This window comes from Cryptomeria japonica, chromosome 1, assembly GCF_030272615.1.
Source record: "Cryptomeria japonica chromosome 1, Sugi_1.0, whole genome shotgun sequence".
In the NCBI taxonomy this organism is placed as follows: Eukaryota; Viridiplantae; Streptophyta; class Pinopsida; order Cupressales; family Cupressaceae; genus Cryptomeria; species Cryptomeria japonica.
Window position 1 is genome coordinate 711,694,818 of NC_081405.1, and position 21,836 is coordinate 711,716,653.

General features: G+C 38.2%; 1 protein-coding gene across 1 annotated transcript in view; it reads right to left on the bottom strand.

Annotated features, from left to right (window-relative positions):
* The window catches only part of LOC131062533 (probable inactive purple acid phosphatase 27), a 78,780-nt gene that overhangs the window by 23,315 nt on the left and 33,629 nt on the right, over positions 1 to 21,836 (bottom strand). The window contains exons 8-9 of the mRNA XM_057996228.2: positions 11,474 to 11,660; positions 10,059 to 10,126 (exon numbers count right to left, since the gene is read on the bottom strand). Coding sequence (XP_057852211.1) covers positions 10,059 to 10,126; positions 11,474 to 11,660 — 255 coding nt within the window. The remainder of the gene's footprint in view (positions 1 to 10,058; positions 10,127 to 11,473; positions 11,661 to 21,836) is intronic.

The following is a 21,836-nucleotide window of genomic DNA, read 5'->3' on the forward strand; positions in this document are numbered from 1 at the left end:
ACTTAAATGTTATATTCCATACATGAATCCTGACAGAGAGACCAAATTTTTTCACATGTTAAACTCAATTTTAAAGCTTGCATGACTTTTTTCCTGGGTCACGCGAGTCCATCTAAAAGACTCGCGAGTCCATGCAAAAGACTCGCGCGAGTCCTTGCAAAAGACTCGCGAGTCTTTCAGATGGACTCGCCAGGACTCGCCTCGCGAGTCCTTGGCAAGTCGACTCGTGGCTCCCATGGACTCGCGAGTCCGTGGCGAGTCCACGAGTTTTAAAACTATGAGATTACCCTTTAGTTTAGTTCCCCTCTACCCTATTCCTATTTACTTTCTGCATATTTCATAATCCGAAAATCTAAAACTTAGAACTTCATCGCAAATCATCCATGTCAACAAAGTCTTGAGCTTACAGAAATTTCTCCGACATACGTAAGGCCCCCTTGGATTACCAGCAATCACATCCACCAACTGAGTCACACCCGTAGCATAAAGGAACCTTGGAGTCGATTTGTCTGATCTTCCTACAATATCAGCATGCAATCGTACTTTGATCAAGAGAGAGTGAAGTGACCGTTAGGCAACTTTATTCTGTGTTAGACGTTGTCATAAAAAACACATCAACAAGTCCCCAAGTGAACACAACAATTCACATCGACCATTGAGTTACCCACTCGTCAAGTCCTGACATGTAGAAACCTTGGAATCATTTTAGTTGATCTTACCCTTAGCATCTGAGGTGATTTTGTTCAAGAGGGTAAATTACTTTGGTATTTTATTCTGAAATGTTATGTGCATAAAACACACATCAACACATTGGTACTTGGCTAATCTTCTTCCCAAAGGGAGAAAAGTTGTTTGTAGGCATTGGATTATATTTTGTCTTCAAGCATTCACCATTTTTGTAGGACATTACACATTGTGGGGGGGCTACATAGCCTCAACCTTTCCTTTCTATGGAGGGATTATTGTATTTGTGATGGATGTAGTCCTTGGGGGTATCAAGTCCTACACATTGTGGGGGGGCTACATAGTCTCTCTCTTTCCGTCCTATGGAGTGATGATTGCATTTGCGATGGAAGTAGTCCTTGGGGGTATCATTGAGTCCTCCCTTCATTATCACTTGTACAAATTTGTTTGTATAGTTTTTCTCTTTAGGATAAGAGTTTTGTTCCACTAGGTTTTCTCCTTTTCTCCGTTTGTGAGAGATTGCATTTGTAAATGGGTACCTAGCATGGCCTAGTAACCAAGACACATAAACATCATCTTTGCATCATTTGCATAATAATCTACTATTCCCTAAGTTGCAATTAAGGTGGGGTGTTGGCGTAAATAAGGTATTTTACTTAACTAGTTCACAAGTAGGTCCTATTCACATGTTAAGTTTATTTAGGTCCCAAGAATCTTTTTGGAAGTCTTAGTTGTCGAATAGGTCTTGTCTTGTCATGACATTTACTTCTTGAGTCCTAGGTCATTTAATATTTGTCATGTTAGTTGTCTCATTGTACAAGATTAAGAAACATGTCTCAATATTGTCTAATCCTATCTCCAACCTTGCCTATATAAGCAAGGCATCTTATGTACATTTTGTATGTCCAATATCAATTTCATCCATTGTGCCCATAATTAGGCATTATTTTTTCTTCTTCGTCTCTTGTACAAGGCGTCTTTTTGGTTTTGCAAGTGATCCTAGATGATTCAGTCCATTGATGACTAACAGCTAGTCCCAGGTGCCACTGACAAAAAAGATACTCCTCTATGATATCATCTAAGATGAAGATTGCCCTGCAAAGGAAATTTACCAATAAAAAAAATTAAAATTAAAAATTATCAATATGAACAAATTACCCATACACAAATTCAAGAATTCCTCAAAAACAAGTTTAGAACACTTCTTTGTCAAAATGCATACAAAATAAGAGAGATTGCCATTGCAAAAATTCCAGAAAGAAATTAAGAAATTATACTAGAATCCACAAATAAACAAAGTAGGTCAGTGGAATTCATAAAGTACATTCAATTTTATTAGATGTGAAATAATCAATAAGAACACAAGCAAAATGGCACACTAAAGCAGAGTGACCAAACTCAATATTCAATGACTAGGGTTGATAAAAACTAAATTTTTCAAAAGCATGAACCGTCACAAGTCACAATTTTCTTCGACATGCCAAAGAAATAAAATTCTAGGAAGTGTATCGTATAATATTTTAATCTTGTAGGACATGAATAAGGAATATTCCCAACTCCAAAAGGTACCAAGTACTTTGAGCCAAATTTAAAAAGATATGCCAAAAACATTTGAATTCAGGACAGATTTGTCTCATGGATATAAATAAGTGAAACAATGGGATGGAACAAACCTTAAAGCCTTCCAATTGGTTTCCTATCGAGTAGGGAAGATTATATGGAGCATTGCAAAAGCTATATGAGAGGAGCTCTTTATTTTCATTTCCTATGAATATTTTATGTCCATTATAAGTAGAGTACATATTCTAGTACTTTGTACATGTGAAAAAAAAATGTGCCACATGAAGGTCTTGCAACACAAACAAATGTAGCCAAGTTGACAAAAATGTGATAAGAACTCTCAAAGAAATGGGAATTTTAATAAAGTCCTAAAATTTCCAAGACATCCCTTCAAAGATTTCTTGTTCCATGCAGTCATTAAATCCACAGTTCTTTATGGGCCAGCAGTTTTGGACCCAATAAAACTCATATTGAGAGGGTTTAGATTCCACAAAATTATGCTTCAGTGTATGATCTGTTGCCAACAAATAGTTCATCAAGGCATTGTTTAGGACAAGTTTGTTGTCCATCCCTTACATCTTTAGAATAACTTCCAGCTCACATTATGATCACAAACTTGGGTGTCTGGGTAATCCAATCTCAAGGCATAAGAGTTATTCAAACTTGGCACATTGTTCTTTTGAGTGGGTTGTGTTGTGACCTTTTCACACATCGCCCCATTGCAAACTGGGACCCCCTCTTTCCTGCTTTCCGTGTCTTGTTAGTTTAGGGTTTTGGCAGTAGATGGCAATTTTGAGCTTTCAGGTGCCTGAGTCTCAAGTTTTGATATGATTATGCCAAAGTGCTATTAGAGTTTTTTAATTTTTGAATAGGATCAAATGCGCGTAGAATGTTAAAAATCTAGGTGATCCTAATTTTGTCTAAGTCTAGATTTTTTGAGCGTGATTAAGTTTAAATGAATTTAAGTCAGTGATATTTCATGCCTAAGCATCAAGAGGTTCTTTAGTCATTATTTTCTTGCTCCTAGGAGGTGATTCAAGTCAAAATTGCACTTTATCCTGATGAAATCCCTATTTTTCCTCTCAAATTTAGATAAATTTGACTAAGTCTCGATGCGTAACAATGAAATTTGACATGTCTAGGTGTTTTTGAGTGTGGAAATCATCAAATTCCCGATGGAAATCCATTAATTTAAGGTCTAAGGGTCAATTATCCTGATAGGGGACGTTTTTCCCCAAGTTTTTAAGCATATTTCCGATGACCCGTGATTTTCCCTCACTCAAAATCCTAATGAGGGACATTTTTCCCAGCTTTCCTGACTTTTGTCCTGATGGACCACGTTTTTCCACCAGGGGGCCCAAATTTTGTCCAAGTGTTGGAAATTATCTTGATGACCCACGTTTTTCCCTAAGGATGAAGAATGATGTTTTCTGCGGATGAAATTGACTATCCTGATGGAGGTCGATTTTCCCCAAGTCAATTGTGAGCAAGTTTGATGGATTTTAGTGCGGATAATTGTCGTGATGTGTGGCAAATTTCCCCCAAGTGAGTGTTATGATGTGATTTTATGCATGGATTATATCCAGATGGGGGTCGATTTTCCCCAAATGCCAAGTATGATGAGTTGTTGAGAATTTTGATATGGATTTTTATCCAAACATGGGGCGATTTTTCCCAATTGGCCAAATTTGATGAAATTGAATTATTTTAAATGCAAATGTGGTTGGAATTTAATGGTTTTTGCCTTGTAAACAATTATTTAAGGGTTAACAACAATTATTTAATGATTTGCAATGATTATTTAATGATTAAAGTATTTTCCTAAGGCAAATCCATTTTCCCAGGCAAGTATAAAGAGGTAAGTTTTATCCCACATTGCTTGTATGGTGAAGTGTTGAGGTAAAAACAAGTTTAAAAGAGCCCAGCCAGCAATATAATATTATTATATTTGCTGATGTGACTGATTGAAGGCATATTTTGGTGGCTGATTAGAGAGTTTTCAGCTAGGTGACTTTGCCTAAGTGTCCATTGGACACCATTTTTGTGAGCTGAAGTTGCAGATTGGAGGGCGATTGTGCCCAATTTCACCTTGGCGTTGCCATTAGAGAGGAGCTTCAGCATGTTTGGTGGATGATTAGGCCACATTGGGCGATTTTGGAAGATGGCGCCATGATTGGGGAGCAGTGATTTTTGTTTTGAGGCAGATTGCCCGTCATTTTGGGTGATTTTTGTGATTGTCTTGAGCTCCATTATTGCTGGAAGGTTTTCATTGTGAAAAGATCAGAGTTTTCAAGCCATTGTTGGAGGTTATTTGGACACCAAGGTTGGCTGAAGTGAGCATTCTCAGACTCATTTTTTCACTCCATAGTTGCAGGTTGTCTTCAAACTTAAATATTTATTTCCAGCCCTCTACTTGCGCCTAGATTTGACCATTTTGACCTTGGCAAGGTAAAACTCATCAAATGTGAACACTTTACATGGCTGCAACCTTTTCAAATGACTGATTTATGAATGTTGCAGGTTGTCTTCAGACTTTGGGCAGCCATTGTTGACCTTGGAAAGGTGTCTTCAGGCATTGAAAAGTGAAAATCAGACCTTTCCACATCCTTTTCCAAGCATTTCCAGATTTGTGGTATACTTCCAAACATCAATTTTAACATTTTTCTGAGTATATCAAATTTGTCTTCAGACTTCGTTTTGAAATCAGAACTTATACAAGTCTGAAACTAAGGGTTTTGTGAGGGTTTTAGTCCTTATTCTTGTCAAATTTCCAGTCTATTTTCAGAATTCATGAAGAATATTGTTAGAATTTCTGATTTTCATCCCTAAATTTGTCTAAATCATAAGAAATCAGAACAAATACAATTCTGAAAATAGGTTATTTAGATGTTTTTCCATGATATTGACTTCGAGTTTCCTGCAGGTACCATGTCTAAATCCAGAATCGGTGTGAGGAAAGAGCAATTGAAGATAGTTCAAGAGGAATTCTATCCGGATTCTTAGTTGACCTCCCGATGGAAGAAGATCATAGATACAAACATGAAATTCCTAGACATGGAGTAGATGCAGCAGAGAATGTTTGGAATGAAGAATCAGCTTCCCTCACCCCTTTCCGCCAACATCATGAAGAGTGGCATATACCATGCCACTGGGTTTCCTCAATCTATACAGTGCAGTGAACTTATTCTGGAGTGTGCAAGGCATTATGACCCAGTCTTGTTGACGTGTCTAAAATCGCTAAACTTGCAACTTCATCCGGCCAACGCAGAATAGAATGTATTCGTTGAGTATCCTATCCTCTTTTGAGATAAGAAAATCCCTAATGATGGTTTTGTTGATCAAAGGGGACGACCTCAAGGTTTCGATTGTCAGGTCTTGATTGCGGGATTACTCAGTGGTCGATATGATTTGCTGGGAGCACAAGGGGACTTACGATTTGCAACAAGGTGGTCTGTTGTGATTCTCAGACTACGAAATAAAATCAAAAGGGAAGGGATAGGAGATCTAAAACTAACAACACGGGTATGCGGGTAGACAGATTCAACATAACCAATCCCTGTTTGGCCAGAATAGCTCACAACCTTGCAGGAACGGTGCAATTTTCAAAGGGACTTGGAAGATTTTCAGACTGGAGACGCACCGCTAAGCACCCAATTCTGGCGCAGCTTAGATAGACACCTGCAATTGAACTAAGCACAATTAAAGGCTCTGGTTAACCATACAAAAGGATACACAATCAGTATATCCTCAATGGTATGAGCCTGAATCTATCAAATACCTGCACACCCAAAACAGAAAGATCTATCTAAAATGTTGAAAGAAACCATGCAAACAGGATGAAAACAAGACAATAAACACCAAATCAATGTTTATATATTGATTTCAGCTGCCTATTACAACAATTTCTGCAGCATCTCTATGCTACTGCTTAAAATCTAACCTACTCTAACTCTAAAATCCAACTACAAAATTCTAACTACAAAATTCTCTCTAACTGTCTAACTATCTAACCATCTAACCCTTTACAAAAGAAAGGCTTCTGCCTTTTATAGATTTTACAGTATTGAATCAGAGGCTAGGATTGACTGCATCCAAGGGCCGCAACCTGCCATCCAGAAGCTGGCAGCTTTAACCCATGCCCATTAAATTCTCAGTCATCCATTCAACCACAATCCCAACTACTTGCCACTATTTGGCTTTAATTCGGTCAATTTGGCAGTTGGACACAATTGTCCACAAAAATATCTTGCGCGCGACCCATAGGCAATTGGACATAAAAACAGTTTCAGTTTAAAACTAAATTCCTGGAATTAAATCCAGCTGTGCACTTTTCTTGAGAATGCATGATTGTTGCATTCGGAGTGTTCTTCGGTCTTTGGTCCCAGTGGTGGATTTTAACTTGTTGCCCAGGTGGCACACTTCCCAATGTTTAGTATCTCAACTCGGCTTCTTTCAGTGGAGTGCCTCGCTTTGTCGTTTCAGGCTTCCTCCCGGTTCTTCGATGACGTCCTGCAACCTGCGAACAATTTCATTTTAATAAATCAATTTGAAAAATTAAATAATTTAACTTAACAAATATCAGATTTTAACGCCTGGCTCGAGAAGCTCTTTGTGAGATGTATCTTGAAATGTCGTTTTCTCTTCGAAAATGAAATCTAATCCTTGGTTTTGATGGGTATTGGGTGATCTGAATCCTCTAAAGCCTCTTGGCTAACTGGTGAAAAGTGATTTCGCCCTATTGTTCAATTTTGGCCTACAAGTTGGTTTTGAAAATGTCTTCTGCATTTGCATTTTCGGGCTAAAAGCCACTTTACGAACTTGGTTACTTAATGCCCTTCTATCTTATAAAAGTTTTCCTTTATCTTCCGAAAATAGGCAAAAATGGGGGGTTTGGATGGTTCTTCAGACTTTTCACTTCTGCGTTTAACCCTTAGGCGTCTTGGGCATTTTGCTCCTCAACAAACTATTTAACCTCTGCGGATTTCCCTATGTCGTTGAAAATGGGGTTTATGGCATTTCCGCAAGGTTTTGTATTTTGCGATATTTGCTTCATGCGAACTTCGGCGAATGAGAGCGATTTCAAGGTTTTATACAAACTAAAAAAAAAAACTCCGCGATCTTCCTGTAGTTCGCGAACTTCGGCAAATGAGAGGCCCTTTCAAACTTAAAACTTTGACAAATACGCCCTCGTGGCCGAAATCGCGTTTTTGGGTCTTTTTCAAACTTAAAACTTCTTAAACTTACCCTTCGGATCGCAATTTTTGGGGATTTGGGAGGTTTTTCAAACTTTCAAAAATAGCGACTTTGCCTTATAATTGAAACTTCGGCACTTGGAGGAGGTTTGCAAAGTTCGGAGTTTTAACCTCTTAATACTTACCGAAAATTGCAGTTTGGGGAGTCTTTTCAAACTTCGGCGTTTGGAAACGATTTGCAAACTGTGTTAAAAATCGCAATTTACCTTATAATGCGAACTTCGGCATTTTGGGTTGCTTTTCAAACTTTTAACCTTGTTTCACTTACCCCGTATAATGCGATTTTCGGAATTTTCACTAGTTTTGCAAACTTTAACTTTTAGCACTTTACACCTTAGTTGAAACTTCGGCGATTTTCACTAGTTTGCAAACTCTAAAACTTTCGCAATTTACCCAATACTGGCGAATTTCGGGATTTTCAGACCTTTTGCAAAGTTTTTAAAACTTTTGACATTTTTCCTCCTTTATGGTGAATTTCGACATTTTGGGCACTTTTGCAAACTTCGGGATTTTGGAGTGTTTTGCAAACTTCGGGATTTTGGGCACTTTTGCAAACTTCAGGATTTTGGAGTGTTTTGCAAACTTCGGGATTTTGGGCACTTTTGCAAACTTTGGGATTTTGGGCACTTTTACCCTCTATAATGCGATTTTCGGCATTTTGAGGGGGTTTTGCAAATTTCAAAAAACATTTCAACTATCACTTGTCCCTCATTGTGCGATTTATGGTGAGTGGGAGGAGTTTGTCAAGTTTTACCTCTTGAATTTTATCCAATACTGGCGAATTTCGGGGATTTCACCCATTTTGCCAATTTTAGAAACTCGTGTAATTTCCCCCCTTAGCGCGAATTTCAGGATTTGAAGGAATTTTGTCAGTTTTTTGACACTTTGCATTCTTTATCTCCTTTGTATCCCTTGGCGAAAATCGGCATTTCAACGTCATTGCAGGCTTTAACTCTTTCTTCACATTTAGGCGACTTTGCGAGAATTGGAGAGTTTTAAGTTCGCAATATGGCCCTAGAGGCCGAATTTGGTTTAGCGGCACTTGACCCTTCATATCCCCTTCCTCTTCGGCAAGGACAGAAAGGCACAAACTGGGGGGTCCCTGTCCAAGACGGGGATGGGTGTGCGATTCGCACAAGTCTCCGGGATGATCCGATCACCCAAAGGGGTAACTCTTGCTTACCTCACTGAAGATGCAATTGCAGAAGTATTTGGAATTCCCAAGAGTGTAGATATGAAAGAAAGAACCAAGGATGAGTATGAAGCCAAATATAAAATGAAGGCAGATGCATGCATGACAATTGTAAATAGTGACTTGATATTCCTACTCAATCGAGTGATGGGGATGCCTCAGGGTGCCTTGTTCAAAGAATGGATGTTTTATTTTATCCAGGATTGTATAAGAGTAATAGTGGTCAATTGGGCCAAGATTGTTAGTGACAATTTGGACTTTTAGTCCAGGAATGTGGAAAAGACTAGTTCATTCGGCATGACTTCCTAGATGCTGATTACATAAATACGATCATAGAGGAATGATTAATGCTGGCACATGACACTACATGCTTAAGAGCCAATTTTTTTAATCAATGTCAAGATTTGAGGGCTTCAATCTCCCTCTCTACTTGGGACTCTATAGCTTTTGGGGACCAAAGGCCTCCATATTTGGGAGGTGTGATCCAAAAAGGATCCAATTACACTACATGGCAAAGCGAGGATTTGTCTTGTAAGCCAAAAAATAGGTCTTTAATGGCATCAACACTTGATTATTATTGCATATTTGGATTCCTCTTGAAAAATTATGCAATATCAAACAAAACATCATGCCATTGTCCATATGCAAAAGTTAAAGCTCCTAGAAAAAAGGTAAAAAGCAGCTATCAAAATAGCCATGTGTTGCAAGGGGTAATTTTGAAATCTTCAACACATTTTAAAAATTTCTGCTCGGGGGAAGCGATGTTTTCATCAAGCACTTAGAAATGTGACTTGTGGCAATCAAGTTTCTGCAATGTCTTTCTTTTTTCATTATTTTTGGATTCCTTGTACAATGCAAGGCTATATCAAGCCATTTGAATACCTGAGTTGGGCAACAGGTTAGTCAATTGTATACATTGAGGAATGTAATTGGGATTTAGAGTGGCCTTGAGTGCAATTTTCAGAATTTCTTGTGACTGTGATAAGTGGTTAGCAGGACAATGGATTGGCAGAGTCAAATAATGGTCCTAAATGTGTGAATTTGAGTAGATTCATGCGTGTATGCAAGCCCAAGAGGCTGGCCATGTGTATAGTCACTTCCATGAAGACTTTGAGTGAGTGTGTGCTCGCATGTTGTGTCTAACTTCCATAGTGATACATATTCTCTCAGTTGTTAATTCTTGTGTGTGCTCGCATGCTGTGTCTCGGTCTAACTTCCATAGTGATACTCGCTCTCTCAAGTGTTGTTACTTCTTGTTACAGTGGAACTCAGTTTATTTTCAGTCTTTGTTGACCTTAAATTAATCTGTAGATTGATGACTAATGTATATATCAAAAAGATAATAAAAACTTTTCAAGAAAAATGCTTACCCAGCAAAAACGAGCCATGGAGTACGTTTTCGATCCACAGAGGCAAGATCCATTTTAATCCAATTGAACTGTACAAAAGCACTAGTTTCAGTAGATATCAACTAAACAATCTTCAAAATGGGAGAAAATAGTATTATTTTTATGTAACTTCACATTAGTTTTAAATTATTAATAGATAAAGAGCATCAAAAGCTAAGGATTTATGGTAAATTACTTTTGTGTATCAATGGGTTAACATAAAATAAGTGCAGTAAAGAAACATAGATAGCATTAAATAATAAAACACCTAGCTTTGCATGCCACAAGACAATAATTTAAGCCTTAGATGCTATATACATGAAGAATTTGTATTATTTGCTAGTCAAATTCCAACATATCTTCAATAATAAAACATCTAGCTTTGCATGCTACAAGACAACAATCTAGGCGTAGTATGCTATATACATGACAATAGGTTTTATTTGCTAGTTAAGTTCCAAAATATCCCATTCATGAAGAATTATAATCTAGAATCTTGTTGAATACACAATATTCGCAAATATTCTTACTTGGTTTGCTGCATTTCACGCTTGACAGTAATTTTATAATCCCTTTTAAATGTTCTTTATAATTTATTTTCTGTTTGTGTGTTATTATTCCTTCCTGGCCTTTAAAAGGCATCAAATGCTAAGACAAATTGGCAATGGGAAAAAGAAATTAAAAAATCAAAGTCACCTTCAACACGGCTCATATCTTACAACATCAGGTGTAGCATTATGTAATTTATTAATTTGGTAAGCATACATAGCCTGATGGATTTTCAAAATAATGATAATGCCTATCAGTTTTGTCTTTGATGGATATAGTGCGAAGAAATTGTATAATGCTATGCAGATACCTGTGAGGAAAGAGATGCTATAATACAACACGAGCATGTGTGTTTGCATCTTCAAGATATCAGCCTAGGCATCATGCTAACTACAGAAAATGGGACCTCCTTTCCGTAGACAAGTTTTTCATTATTCATTTTCATTTTATCTGCATACCATTCTATTTATGTAACCACTCAGATTTTTGCCCCTGTGATGAAGCTCTGGAGCGGCTGCCTATAGCTTTGTAATGATTGCCATCTTATTGTACCAGAAAGTGCCTATATTTCATTTTTTACCAAAATATTGACTTCAAAGTGACAATACTGAGTCTTTTCTTGAGTTTTACATGTAGGTTATAGCTAATAGTAATAAGTAGAATTTGGCTTGTATTTCTATATCTTTGGACAACAAAAGTAAGCAATTGGTCTAGATTTTCATTGTTGCCAACGGAAAAGTAATCTGAGTGTAGAAGTCATTGATAAAATAAAAGCAGATATTAAATGAAATTTGAATTCAATTAACTAGTAACAAAAGTGCCAAAGTCAAATTTGAAACAGCATAAACCTGCTCACTGCCAATATCCCATGAATGTTCTGTTGACATGACAGTAAAGTGAACTGGTCCATGTTCAATGGAATACCATGGCTTATCCGTCCCATTCACAGGCATTTGAAAATATGTTTCATATGGCACTCCACACTCACCACCAGAGTCTGGCCCCTCATAGTAGGATCCCGATTTCGGAAAATCCCTGATACATAAATGATTCATATCTCAGATAAAGCTTTCAACTTATAGTTACTAGATCTTAAATTAGAATCTTTAATAACATTCATTTTAGTTTTTGCAAAAAATTGTTTGAGACCTAAGAGGAAATATGATACTTAAATCAATTATGTCCATGGTAATTATTTCTTAATCAGAAGCCATCCCAAGGCTAGAGCATCAAATCAGAGATAAGAGTAGAATGATCTTAGTAATTTCTTTTTGTGATTAAAAATAATGCAATTTCCAACACAAAAAGACCTGCCTGATGGTTTAATATTTTGCATCTCAGATTGTTGATTTTATATTGCATTATTATAGCTTATTTCACTTTATATAGCTTTCTTAATCAGGAGGCATTACAAACATGTTTTCTAAAATGACGACATGTTGCATAGACCCTACCGCTTCTTTTTCTAAATAAGAGAAACATGTTAATGACTTAATATGTAAAATGTGTTAAAAAAATTCTCACATCAAAGATAACTTAGGCAATGGGAAAAGAGAAGCGGAAGAACCAAGAACAAGGTGAATCAGAAAGGGAAAACACAAGATTCATATTACATATATGGATGTTTTCAGCAAAAAATGACCCAAGCACTTTACTATTTCTTCATTCCTCTTAGTCCCATGAGATCAAATAAGTCAAAGGTATTAAGCAAGAACATTCAGCATCAATAGCAAGAAAAGGAGTTCCCAAAGCATCTGCATTTTAAGAAAGCAACGAAAAAAGGTTTGACACAAAGATTAAATGCCTTCTTAAGATCCCAATGTCTGAAAAAACAGATAGATCCAAATCTGTAGCTGTGGGAAAAAATATGCTAAAAAATCTTTTTACTTCTACACATCTCCATAAAAACAAATGGTTGTCAACCATAATTACCAACCTAACAGGAACTACACTTTGCCGATATTGGCATGGTGTGATGATTAAGTTGTGGTGGTGTTGTTCTTGTCATGGCATAAACCCTGCTGGGGTGTTATTGTTGAATGTTTATATTGGGGATGAGGTCCCTCATTTGTGACCTCACTGGTTCATAGCTCTAGGTCAAAAATGTTTACCTTTAATTAACAAAAATAAAACTATCAGGAACTACCTTTCCATTAAAACTCCTGGTTACATTAAAACTAACTACCCAATTGTTGACGTGTATTTGATACACAATCATACACAGAATAAAATACCGACAGGCATCTTATCCTCTCTTGAGAAAATAGTCTCTAACTGCTGAAGATCTGCAAAAAGGATCAGTTAGATAGACTCCAAGGTTCTTTTAGTGGGGTCTCCACGTGTGGACAAGCTTTTTAGTGGTATGATGTGATTTGCTGTTTCCTTCAAGGCGTCTTACGAATTCAATGGTTCGAAGATTTTACTAATCTAAAAGGAACTTTCAAAAAAAAAAAAAAATGGAAAAAGGACAGGGTTTAAGAGGTCTAATCTAGCCTAACCCTATGAACGACTTAGCATGAATGAGATTTGGCAAGACTCAACCAATTTCAATTTTGCCATAAGATAACAACTCAACTGAAATTAGTGCGATCTTCTAAGGTAATAATGGTGTTCAATGCATCAAAGACCAAGGACACTACTACGAAGGTACATATCCTAGATGCGAAAATGCTTGAAGGTTAAGGACTCAAAGTGTTTTCCAGTCGACCACGCAAGGCGTTCCTACAATCAGCAAGAAGCTAGTGGTTTGGATAGCGAATCCTACCAAATATCAAATCTCACACTTAGTCTTTCAAATTAACAAACTACTTTGATTGAGCGTGATTCAAGTACATCCAACAACCATGAAGATAACTTAAGAAATTTGCAACAAAACACCGTAACTTCAATATTTTATTGATTTCCAAGTCATCATATACAACAATTGCTTGAATTTCTCTCTTCAAGACTCAATCTTGCTACAAAATAAAATTGCTTACAACTCTAATCTCTCTATTTCACTCTTATCTGACTATTCGACTATTAACTATTTTTCTATTCTTAAATGAAATGAAAAATGGGGGTATAAATAGCATCCCCAGTTACAATGAAAGGTCCAGATTGAAAGCAAATCAATGGACAAGATCATGACACCTAAACCCTAATTAGGGTTTGTTACAAATGACCTCCTTTTTACTGAACAACATTAAATACATAGCCAAATATTAAATTTGGCACAAAAATCTAGGAGGTATCAACCAATGAGAAATAAGATGTCATGTCATCTGTAACAACCTTTCATCTAGAATCTTATTCCCTTTCCAATTCTCTTTCTTAGCATATGCAATGAACTTTGTCACGATTCCTTCGATTTCTGCGCTTGGAATCTCGGGAAGATTCTTGATACTCTCTTCTAAGTGGATAACCTGATCAAATGCATCTAGAAGAGCTGCGTCCCAAGTAGGTTCAAGTTCCTTTGTTCTATCAATCAGGAGCATGGTGGCATACATCTGATCATACTGCTCATCTGTAACATCTGCGTCCTTGCGAAAGATGATCGTGATTCTATCCTCAAACTCTTGTAAATCCACATCTGTCTCGACCTCGATCCTTCTGCCAAGAATGGTACGAAGTACCTCAAATACTCTGTCCTGGATCGGATTGATCACCTCCTCAACTTGACCACATCTAACACTGATGTCCTCAAAGAGAACACTCTTTATATGGAGTAAGGTTGACCACTGAAACAAACTGTGAGAATCACCTTCTAAGATCCTCTCTTGTGCTAAAATTCTTCTGGATGTGTGTCTTATAACTTTCAAGACAGGAATGACAACGTCCTTGGTATGGGCAAATGCAGCTACTGTTGCCATCAATCTGTGGATTATCTCAAGAACTTGGATAGCCTGATGGGTGATCTTCGACATCCTTGTAACAAACTCAATGGCCACCGTGTGAGATCTATCCATCCAACCACATGTACGCTGGACCAGGTTCCTGAATCTTTCTGCTTCATTGATTGATTGAAGGGGCAATGCCTGCAATGGTGATCTAACCGGATCCTGACGTCCCAAAGGTTCATTGATGTGACTGAAATATGTCCTCCATGCACCGACCTCTCTCTCAAGCTTTCTATTCTTTTCTACTTCTTCTCTAAGCTTGTCCTTCAATGCCTCAAATGTGTCGGTGGCATCATCTAAAGTCTGCTCTGCTGTGGATGGTCCTAACTCAATAGTCTGTATATGATAGTCTTCTGCTAGGATCTCACCCTCATATTTGTCTGCTGCCGGTGTAGCTATCTGCAGTTTTCTAGATCCAGTCTCATCTCGAATCATCTTGGACATCTTTGTAGCCTTCTTCTTCTCTGTTGTCATATGTGAGCGTCCAACAAGGCTCTCTAAATCAATTGCACTGTCCTCGTCCTCAATTATGATCACCTTAGTCAATCTTTCCTTCAACCAATCTGGGATATTTGATCTTGTCTCTTGAACTTGAATTTCTTTGTGTACTACTTCTTCTTGTCTGGGAGGAGATGTTACTTCGTTATCATTATCTAAATCATAGTCTTGGAGAGATCCATCGGATGAAACATGCTGTGCCTGTTCTTCCTCCTGTCTATCATTCTGTACCATCGATTCCATGGACTCTTCCACTCGAACTGTTCTATCTTCTGGTCTGGAAGAAGTACCTGGTGTTTGATCTTTGTTGGCACCTAGCTTTTTCTTGGAAGGCTCTTTCTTTTCTGATCTTTCTTTTCTCTTTGATCCTCTCGAATGGAGATTGCCCTCACTGGCACATCGAAGGTTACCTTCACCTGAATTCCTAGGATTAGGATTGCCTTCACTAACACTGGCTCCACCTTCGGCTGGTTTCTCTTCCAAAGTAAAAGACATAGCTATGCCCTGTTCTCTCAACTTCTGATGCTGAACGTCTACCCATCTGCGAGTACAAGACAAGACTGGTGCCATCAAATCATCTAAATCCACGGCCTCGGGCTCATTCCAATTCAAACTTATTGTTTTGCTTTCTCTATCATATGAAGATTGGATGTGCCTGCCGTTGTCCTGAGCTTGGTCGGCTACTCTGTAAATCTTACATTTCCTGATGAAATCCAAAGGCAATCTAGAATGTATCTTTCGTTTCACTTCGAGATCATCTAGGAGATTCATCATAAAATCTTCAATTTGGTACTCATGTCTAAATCTTCTACCGACCGTCTCCTCTAAATGTCCATGAGGATCAAAACTATTCCTCCAAGCAAAAGATGAAAAAGGATACAAGGCTAACTCCCTCTCTGCGTCATCCATGGCTGAGACATTGGGACATACCTCAACTGAATTACCCAAAATAATAGGTACCTGAACTCCATTCTGATGTCTGTGTCTGAATGCCTTCACATATGCTGCCAACTACCTTGTTACTTCAAGTAACACAATTCTGTCTGTCGGGTACCTCGGCAACATGTATGGAGGTAAAGGACATCCATACACTCTAATGTAAGTGAACTTGGGAAACTGAATGAACCAAGCACCGTACCTCTTGATTAACTCCTGGGCATCCTGAGATAATCTGTTATGAATCCCGCCTTGCAACGTCCTTGTGATGTTCATCGTGAAAGTATCATTGATTAACTTATAGTTCTTCCCTGGTGGATGATGCAAGTAGGTATAGGATTCACAAACTCTGACCTCGCCGGGTCCTCTTCCAATCACTCCTCTGTGAGGTAGTCCTGCGTACTCAACGCTCCTGATTAAGGCATAGATGACGTATGAACTCATGTGGAAGGACTTAGTAGCCCTGAGTCTTCTCAACTGTACGTCCAAGCAATGGCTAATTATTCTAGCCCAATGTATTGTACCCTTTCCTTGAACAATCACCTGGATGAAGTAAAACATCCATTTCTCAAAATAGAAGGCATGAGGTGCTCCTGTAACTCTGTTGAGCATGGTAATCAAATCTCTGTACTCCTCCTGGAAATCAATCCTGTGTGGTGTGTTCGGTACTTTGCTCAGACGGGGACGACTCTTAAGTAGCCAGTTCTTGTTGATTATGCTTAGGCAAGCATCTGGATCATCATCGTACACTGATCTGGCTCCTTCAATGCTCTTGTGTATCATGTCCCTGTGCTCTGGAAGATGGAAGGCTTCACTTATGGCTTCCTCAGAAAGGTATGCCAAAGTGTTTCCCTCATTGGACACAATTGTCCTGGACTGTGGATTGTAATGACGGGCACACTCGATCATCAACTCGTGGCACTGAATAGCTGGAGGAAAACCGGCCGCCTTGATGATGCCACTCTCTATTATTCTCCGGGCGACAGGTGATGGCTTGCCGATGTAAGGGACCTCTCGGAACTTCCTCGTGCTAAAGTTCCCCAAGTTTGTATCTCCAACGTTGCTCCACTTGGACACGATCTTGGTCTCCACTTCTTCGGTCTTCTGATCTTCTTTCATGAGAGCCGAGCGACTGGTGGATGCTCCCGCCTTTGGGGTCGCCATACCTACACAACATTTCATTATAAGAAATAGATTTTGCAATAAATAACGTAAATTAGAGAGATAGATTTTAGGAAACCTCATGATAAGTCTCTGGAGTTATCATTTCCTAAAATACAACGATTGAGCCAAGAGATTTAAAATTCAAAAATTTCAAAATTTGACGATGAATGAATAAAGCAATAACAATTAAATCGCCATACCTCGATAGAGAGCTAACTCTAGAATGCAAAAACAAAATTTGCCTAGGCAAAATTGAGGTATAAAGATAATCTTCAATATGATCTCCTCAAATTTGACTTCGCCACCTCTGGATAAAATGTGATCTTCACTTATCGCCTTGGACGTGGTCTCAAATGGATCTTCAAATTCGCACTTAATGTATCCTCAAGCCTTTAGCAAATTCCCCTTTGGCGTGGTCTTAGATGGATCTTCAAATTCGCATCACCTTTTGATTGCTTACGCCACCTTGGATGGAATTCGCACCTCTTCAAACACACTTCGCACTCCCCACAAGATGATACTAGCGCCACCTTTGGTCTTCAATGCAATTCGCACCACCTTTGGAGTGTCTTCGCCACCTTGGATGAATGAAACTCGCACCACCCTTGAACACACTTCGCACTATATTCGCCTCCCTTAATTCGCATGTAGAGAAGGTAAAATAATGATGTAGAAATGATAACTTTTACCCCCCTTATATAGCGCTTGCATCCCTCACCCCTTAGGCCGACTTAATAAAAATAAAACCATTTTTTAAATGATTTGCAATGACATAACAGGGCCGACCTCCTTAAATGAGCGCTCAAATCGATTTTTTTATTAATTAATTAATTAATTATTAATGCCTTGCGTTTTTTTAATTTGCAAATTTCGATTTTTAAATAAGGCAAAAATAATTAATAAGTGTTTAACGCCACATTAAATGCCAAATAAAAGTGGATTTTTAATTTTTAAATTGATTTAGCATTTAAAGCAAATTCGAATTGTTTTAATTTGGCGCCAAAACTGGAAAACAAAGGGGCGTACCTCATCGCTCTGGTCCCTTGGAGAGGGACAGGAGCGATCCATGATTTTGGTCTAGATTCTTGCATTTTCAATGTTCAACTCCTTCATTTCCACGTTCCAAATCGATCGCCTGGTGGTCCTTCGAACTTGAATGCCTTTCTTGTGCGAGCAAATGCATCACATGATCATTATCGCCCTGGTCCCTTGGAGAGGGACAGGAGCGATCCTAAGTTTTTTGCTTGAAATTCTTCATTTTGGTACGATCCTTTCCTTGTATCATCTTCCAAACGTCATTTAGAACCTTGTGCGTCCTTGTCTTAACGTGACTTTCAAAGAATGTCATGTGTTTTATCTAACATCGCCCTTGTCCCTTGGAGAGGGACAGGAGCGATCTCCATGTCTTCATGTTCATCTTGTACCTTCGAAATATCAATGCTTGTGTTCTTTTGCGCTTATTCCCATTTGCTTTTATTATGTGTTTGGATGTATTAAAGGGACCATCGCCCTTGTCCCTTGGAGAGGGACAGGAGCGATCCATTAATTCTCCTTGATCTTGGCGACTTTTAAACTTCGATCTCCTTTGCAATGTCCTTCAAACGTCGTCCTTCGCACTTCCTAACCTCGCTTCGCCTTAATCTTTGAAGGAACGTGAGTGTTTTGATAGTATCGCCTTGGTCCTTGTCCAAAGGACAGGAGCGATCTTGATTTTTTCACGTTCAATATGCATTTTGACCTTCGATCCTTCATTGTTATGTTTTCCAAACGCCGTCCCTTGTCTCGCTTAACCTTGCCTTGTTTCGATTTTGGAGGAATATGAGCGCTTTTGATAGGATCGCCCTGGTCCTTGTCCAAAGGACAGGAGCGATGTGGGGCCTTTACACCATTTGGCGATGTTTGGACGTTCAAAACTCTTGTTTATCATCTTGTTGTCATACCATGGACCCTCCAGAACATTGCAATATATTGTCCTTACGTGAATTTTGCATGAAATGATCAATACATCTAATATCGCTCTGGTCCCTTCCTGAGGGACAGGAGCGAAGTTCATTATTATGTGCTTGTTCTTGTTTGTACCAACTTGCAATCAACTTCATTGCGTGGAATGACGTCCTTTCGACCTTCTTGGTTGCTCGAAACTTGTTTGCCTTTTGAAATCTACGCCATTATGTAGATATCGCTCTGGTCCCTTCCCAAGGGACAGGAGCGATCTGGGTCTTTAGAGCGCAAATCCTTCCATGTGATGACCTTTACAACCTTGCGCTTGATGGAAATGCCTTGAAATGTCTTCGCCACCCTTCGTCTTGACTTGGATCGGCCTTGAACCTTGGAGGGACGACCTTGAACTTTGGAGGGACGTATCATCACCATTGTATCGCCCTGGTCCCTTGGAGAGGGACAGGAGCGATCCTCCCTTTGTGGCCTTCATCTCACTTTGCCAGGTTCCAAGTTTATATTCAACGGAGTCGTCCTTCTTCACTCTATCCGCCCATGCCTTGACATTGTTTATAATTTTGCAAAAAAGGCAATTATATCAAAAATCGCTCTGGTCCCTTCCTGAGGGACAGGAGCGAACTAGGCATTTAACACTGGTATGGACGTCCCAAAAATCTTCAATTTATATTCAACGCATTCATCTCATGTTTTCCCTTGTTTTTGAACGTAAACTTGCCTTGACCCTTGTCTGGATTTTGCAAAATGAAGGAAATCGCTCTGGTCCCTGGGAGAGGGACGAGAGCTACAAGGTACCTCGCCCTGGTCCCTTGGAGAGGGACAGGAGCGATTTAGTCAATATAGGTCATTTTCCTTCGTTTTTTGCATCTCAAATTATATTCATTTGGCAAAGTATCTTCCTTCGGACGTCCTCAAATTGCTAAGTCATCAAAATCTTGCAAGGACAAGGTGAAATTTGAATTGTAGCTCCGGTCCTTCACTGAGGGACAAGAGCGATTTTCCTCCTGGAGGCATGTCTGTGCTCACGAAAATCTTCAATTTATATTCAATGGAAAGATCTTGTCGTTCTCTATCACTTCAAACGTAAAATTTGTCTGGACTCTGCAAGGACAATGAGATATTTGAAAATGAGCTCCCGTCCTTCACTGAGGGACAGGAGCGATTTTGCTCCTACAGGCCAAAATAACAAGATTTTTCACATTTTAACACTTCACGAGGCGAAAACAAATCAATTCCAATGCCCAGGATCAATATTCAAAAAAGTCAAAATTTGGTCAAAATATTCAATCAGACAAAAATTCACATTGACGGTCAACACTTAGACAAATTTAAGCCCTACATGAACATTCCAATTGAAAAAATTAGACCATTTTGGCGAAATCATTGCATTCAAAATTTGCATTCTAGAAAAGAAGCTCAAAAGCTCTCTCAAAAACGACTGGATTTTGGCTTGAAAAGGCAAAATTTAAAACCCTAAGGCTTAGCCCTAAATCCAGACAACTAACTGACTAACAAAACCCTAAAAACAAAAGCGAAAACGAGCGAAAAACAAGCAAAAAGAGGGGGTCCCCATTTGCGATGGGGCGATGTGTGAAATGGTCAGAACACCAATCCACATAAAATAATTGGAAAAAGTTGGATTCAAAACCAAATCACATTTTTTCCTATAATGTTTGAAATGTCTGCTAACTTGTAAGGTCATAATGTTAGCATAAATCAACGCAACCTCGGATTATAATTATTACTGATCTCGAGCATATAAACTTCTGGAATTGGATATAAAAGGAAAGATAGATTTTGATTCAACAGTTAGACGAATTGACCAAGTCAAAGTACACAAGATCACAGTCATATTCAACAAATTGATTTCTTTTCCACATTAATGAATAATAAGATTTGTATACACTAAGCTGTTATTCATACTAGCTTGTCATATTACTGCTATGATTAATGAAATTGATGACTAATTTGATTGTGCCCTGATGTGTACTTCATACCACATGCTATGAAAAATAAATTAAATCCATATTAGAAATTTGAATAATTAAAAGATCAAACTAATCTGTCATGGTTATACAAAGTTCAAACTATAAATTGTCCCAATCATATCTGTCCTCCCTTCAAACCAATGGATAATGCTCAACTAAAACAAACTAACAAGGCAAAATAGCTTGTAATTGAATGCTTCTTTAGATGACACATATTGGATGATTTTATGAAAAAAAACACTATCTATTTGATTAAAATTTTAAAATAATTAGCCACATCACACTAGGTTAGTTGTTGATATTGTCCATTACTTGAAGGATGAAAAGATCAGTTCTAAGAGATTTCCACAATCCATCATATAAACAAGAGAATGCAATTTCTGGATTTAATTGTGTACAAGATTTTTGAATCAACGTTTCGGATCACACTCCATGATCCATCGTCAGGATGATCCATTTGACTCTCTTCATCCTGATGATGGATCATGGAGTGTGATCAGAAACGTTGATGCAAAAATCTTGTACACAATTAAATCCAGAAACTGCATTCTCTTGTTTATGTTGGATGAAATGATATTTAGTGGAAAGAGAAGGCTTAATAATAGAAAGTTTTACAGCCTTGTTAATACCTTACCCTAAAACAAAAAGATATTTTGGAATTAGTGTTAACAAATTTGAAATCCAAGCAAATTAATGGTCATAGTTAACAAATCAGGATGCAGAACTTTTTTTATTAAAAGCAGGTAGTGCTAAATTGAAAAAGAAGCCTAATAACGGCTGGATTCATGGTT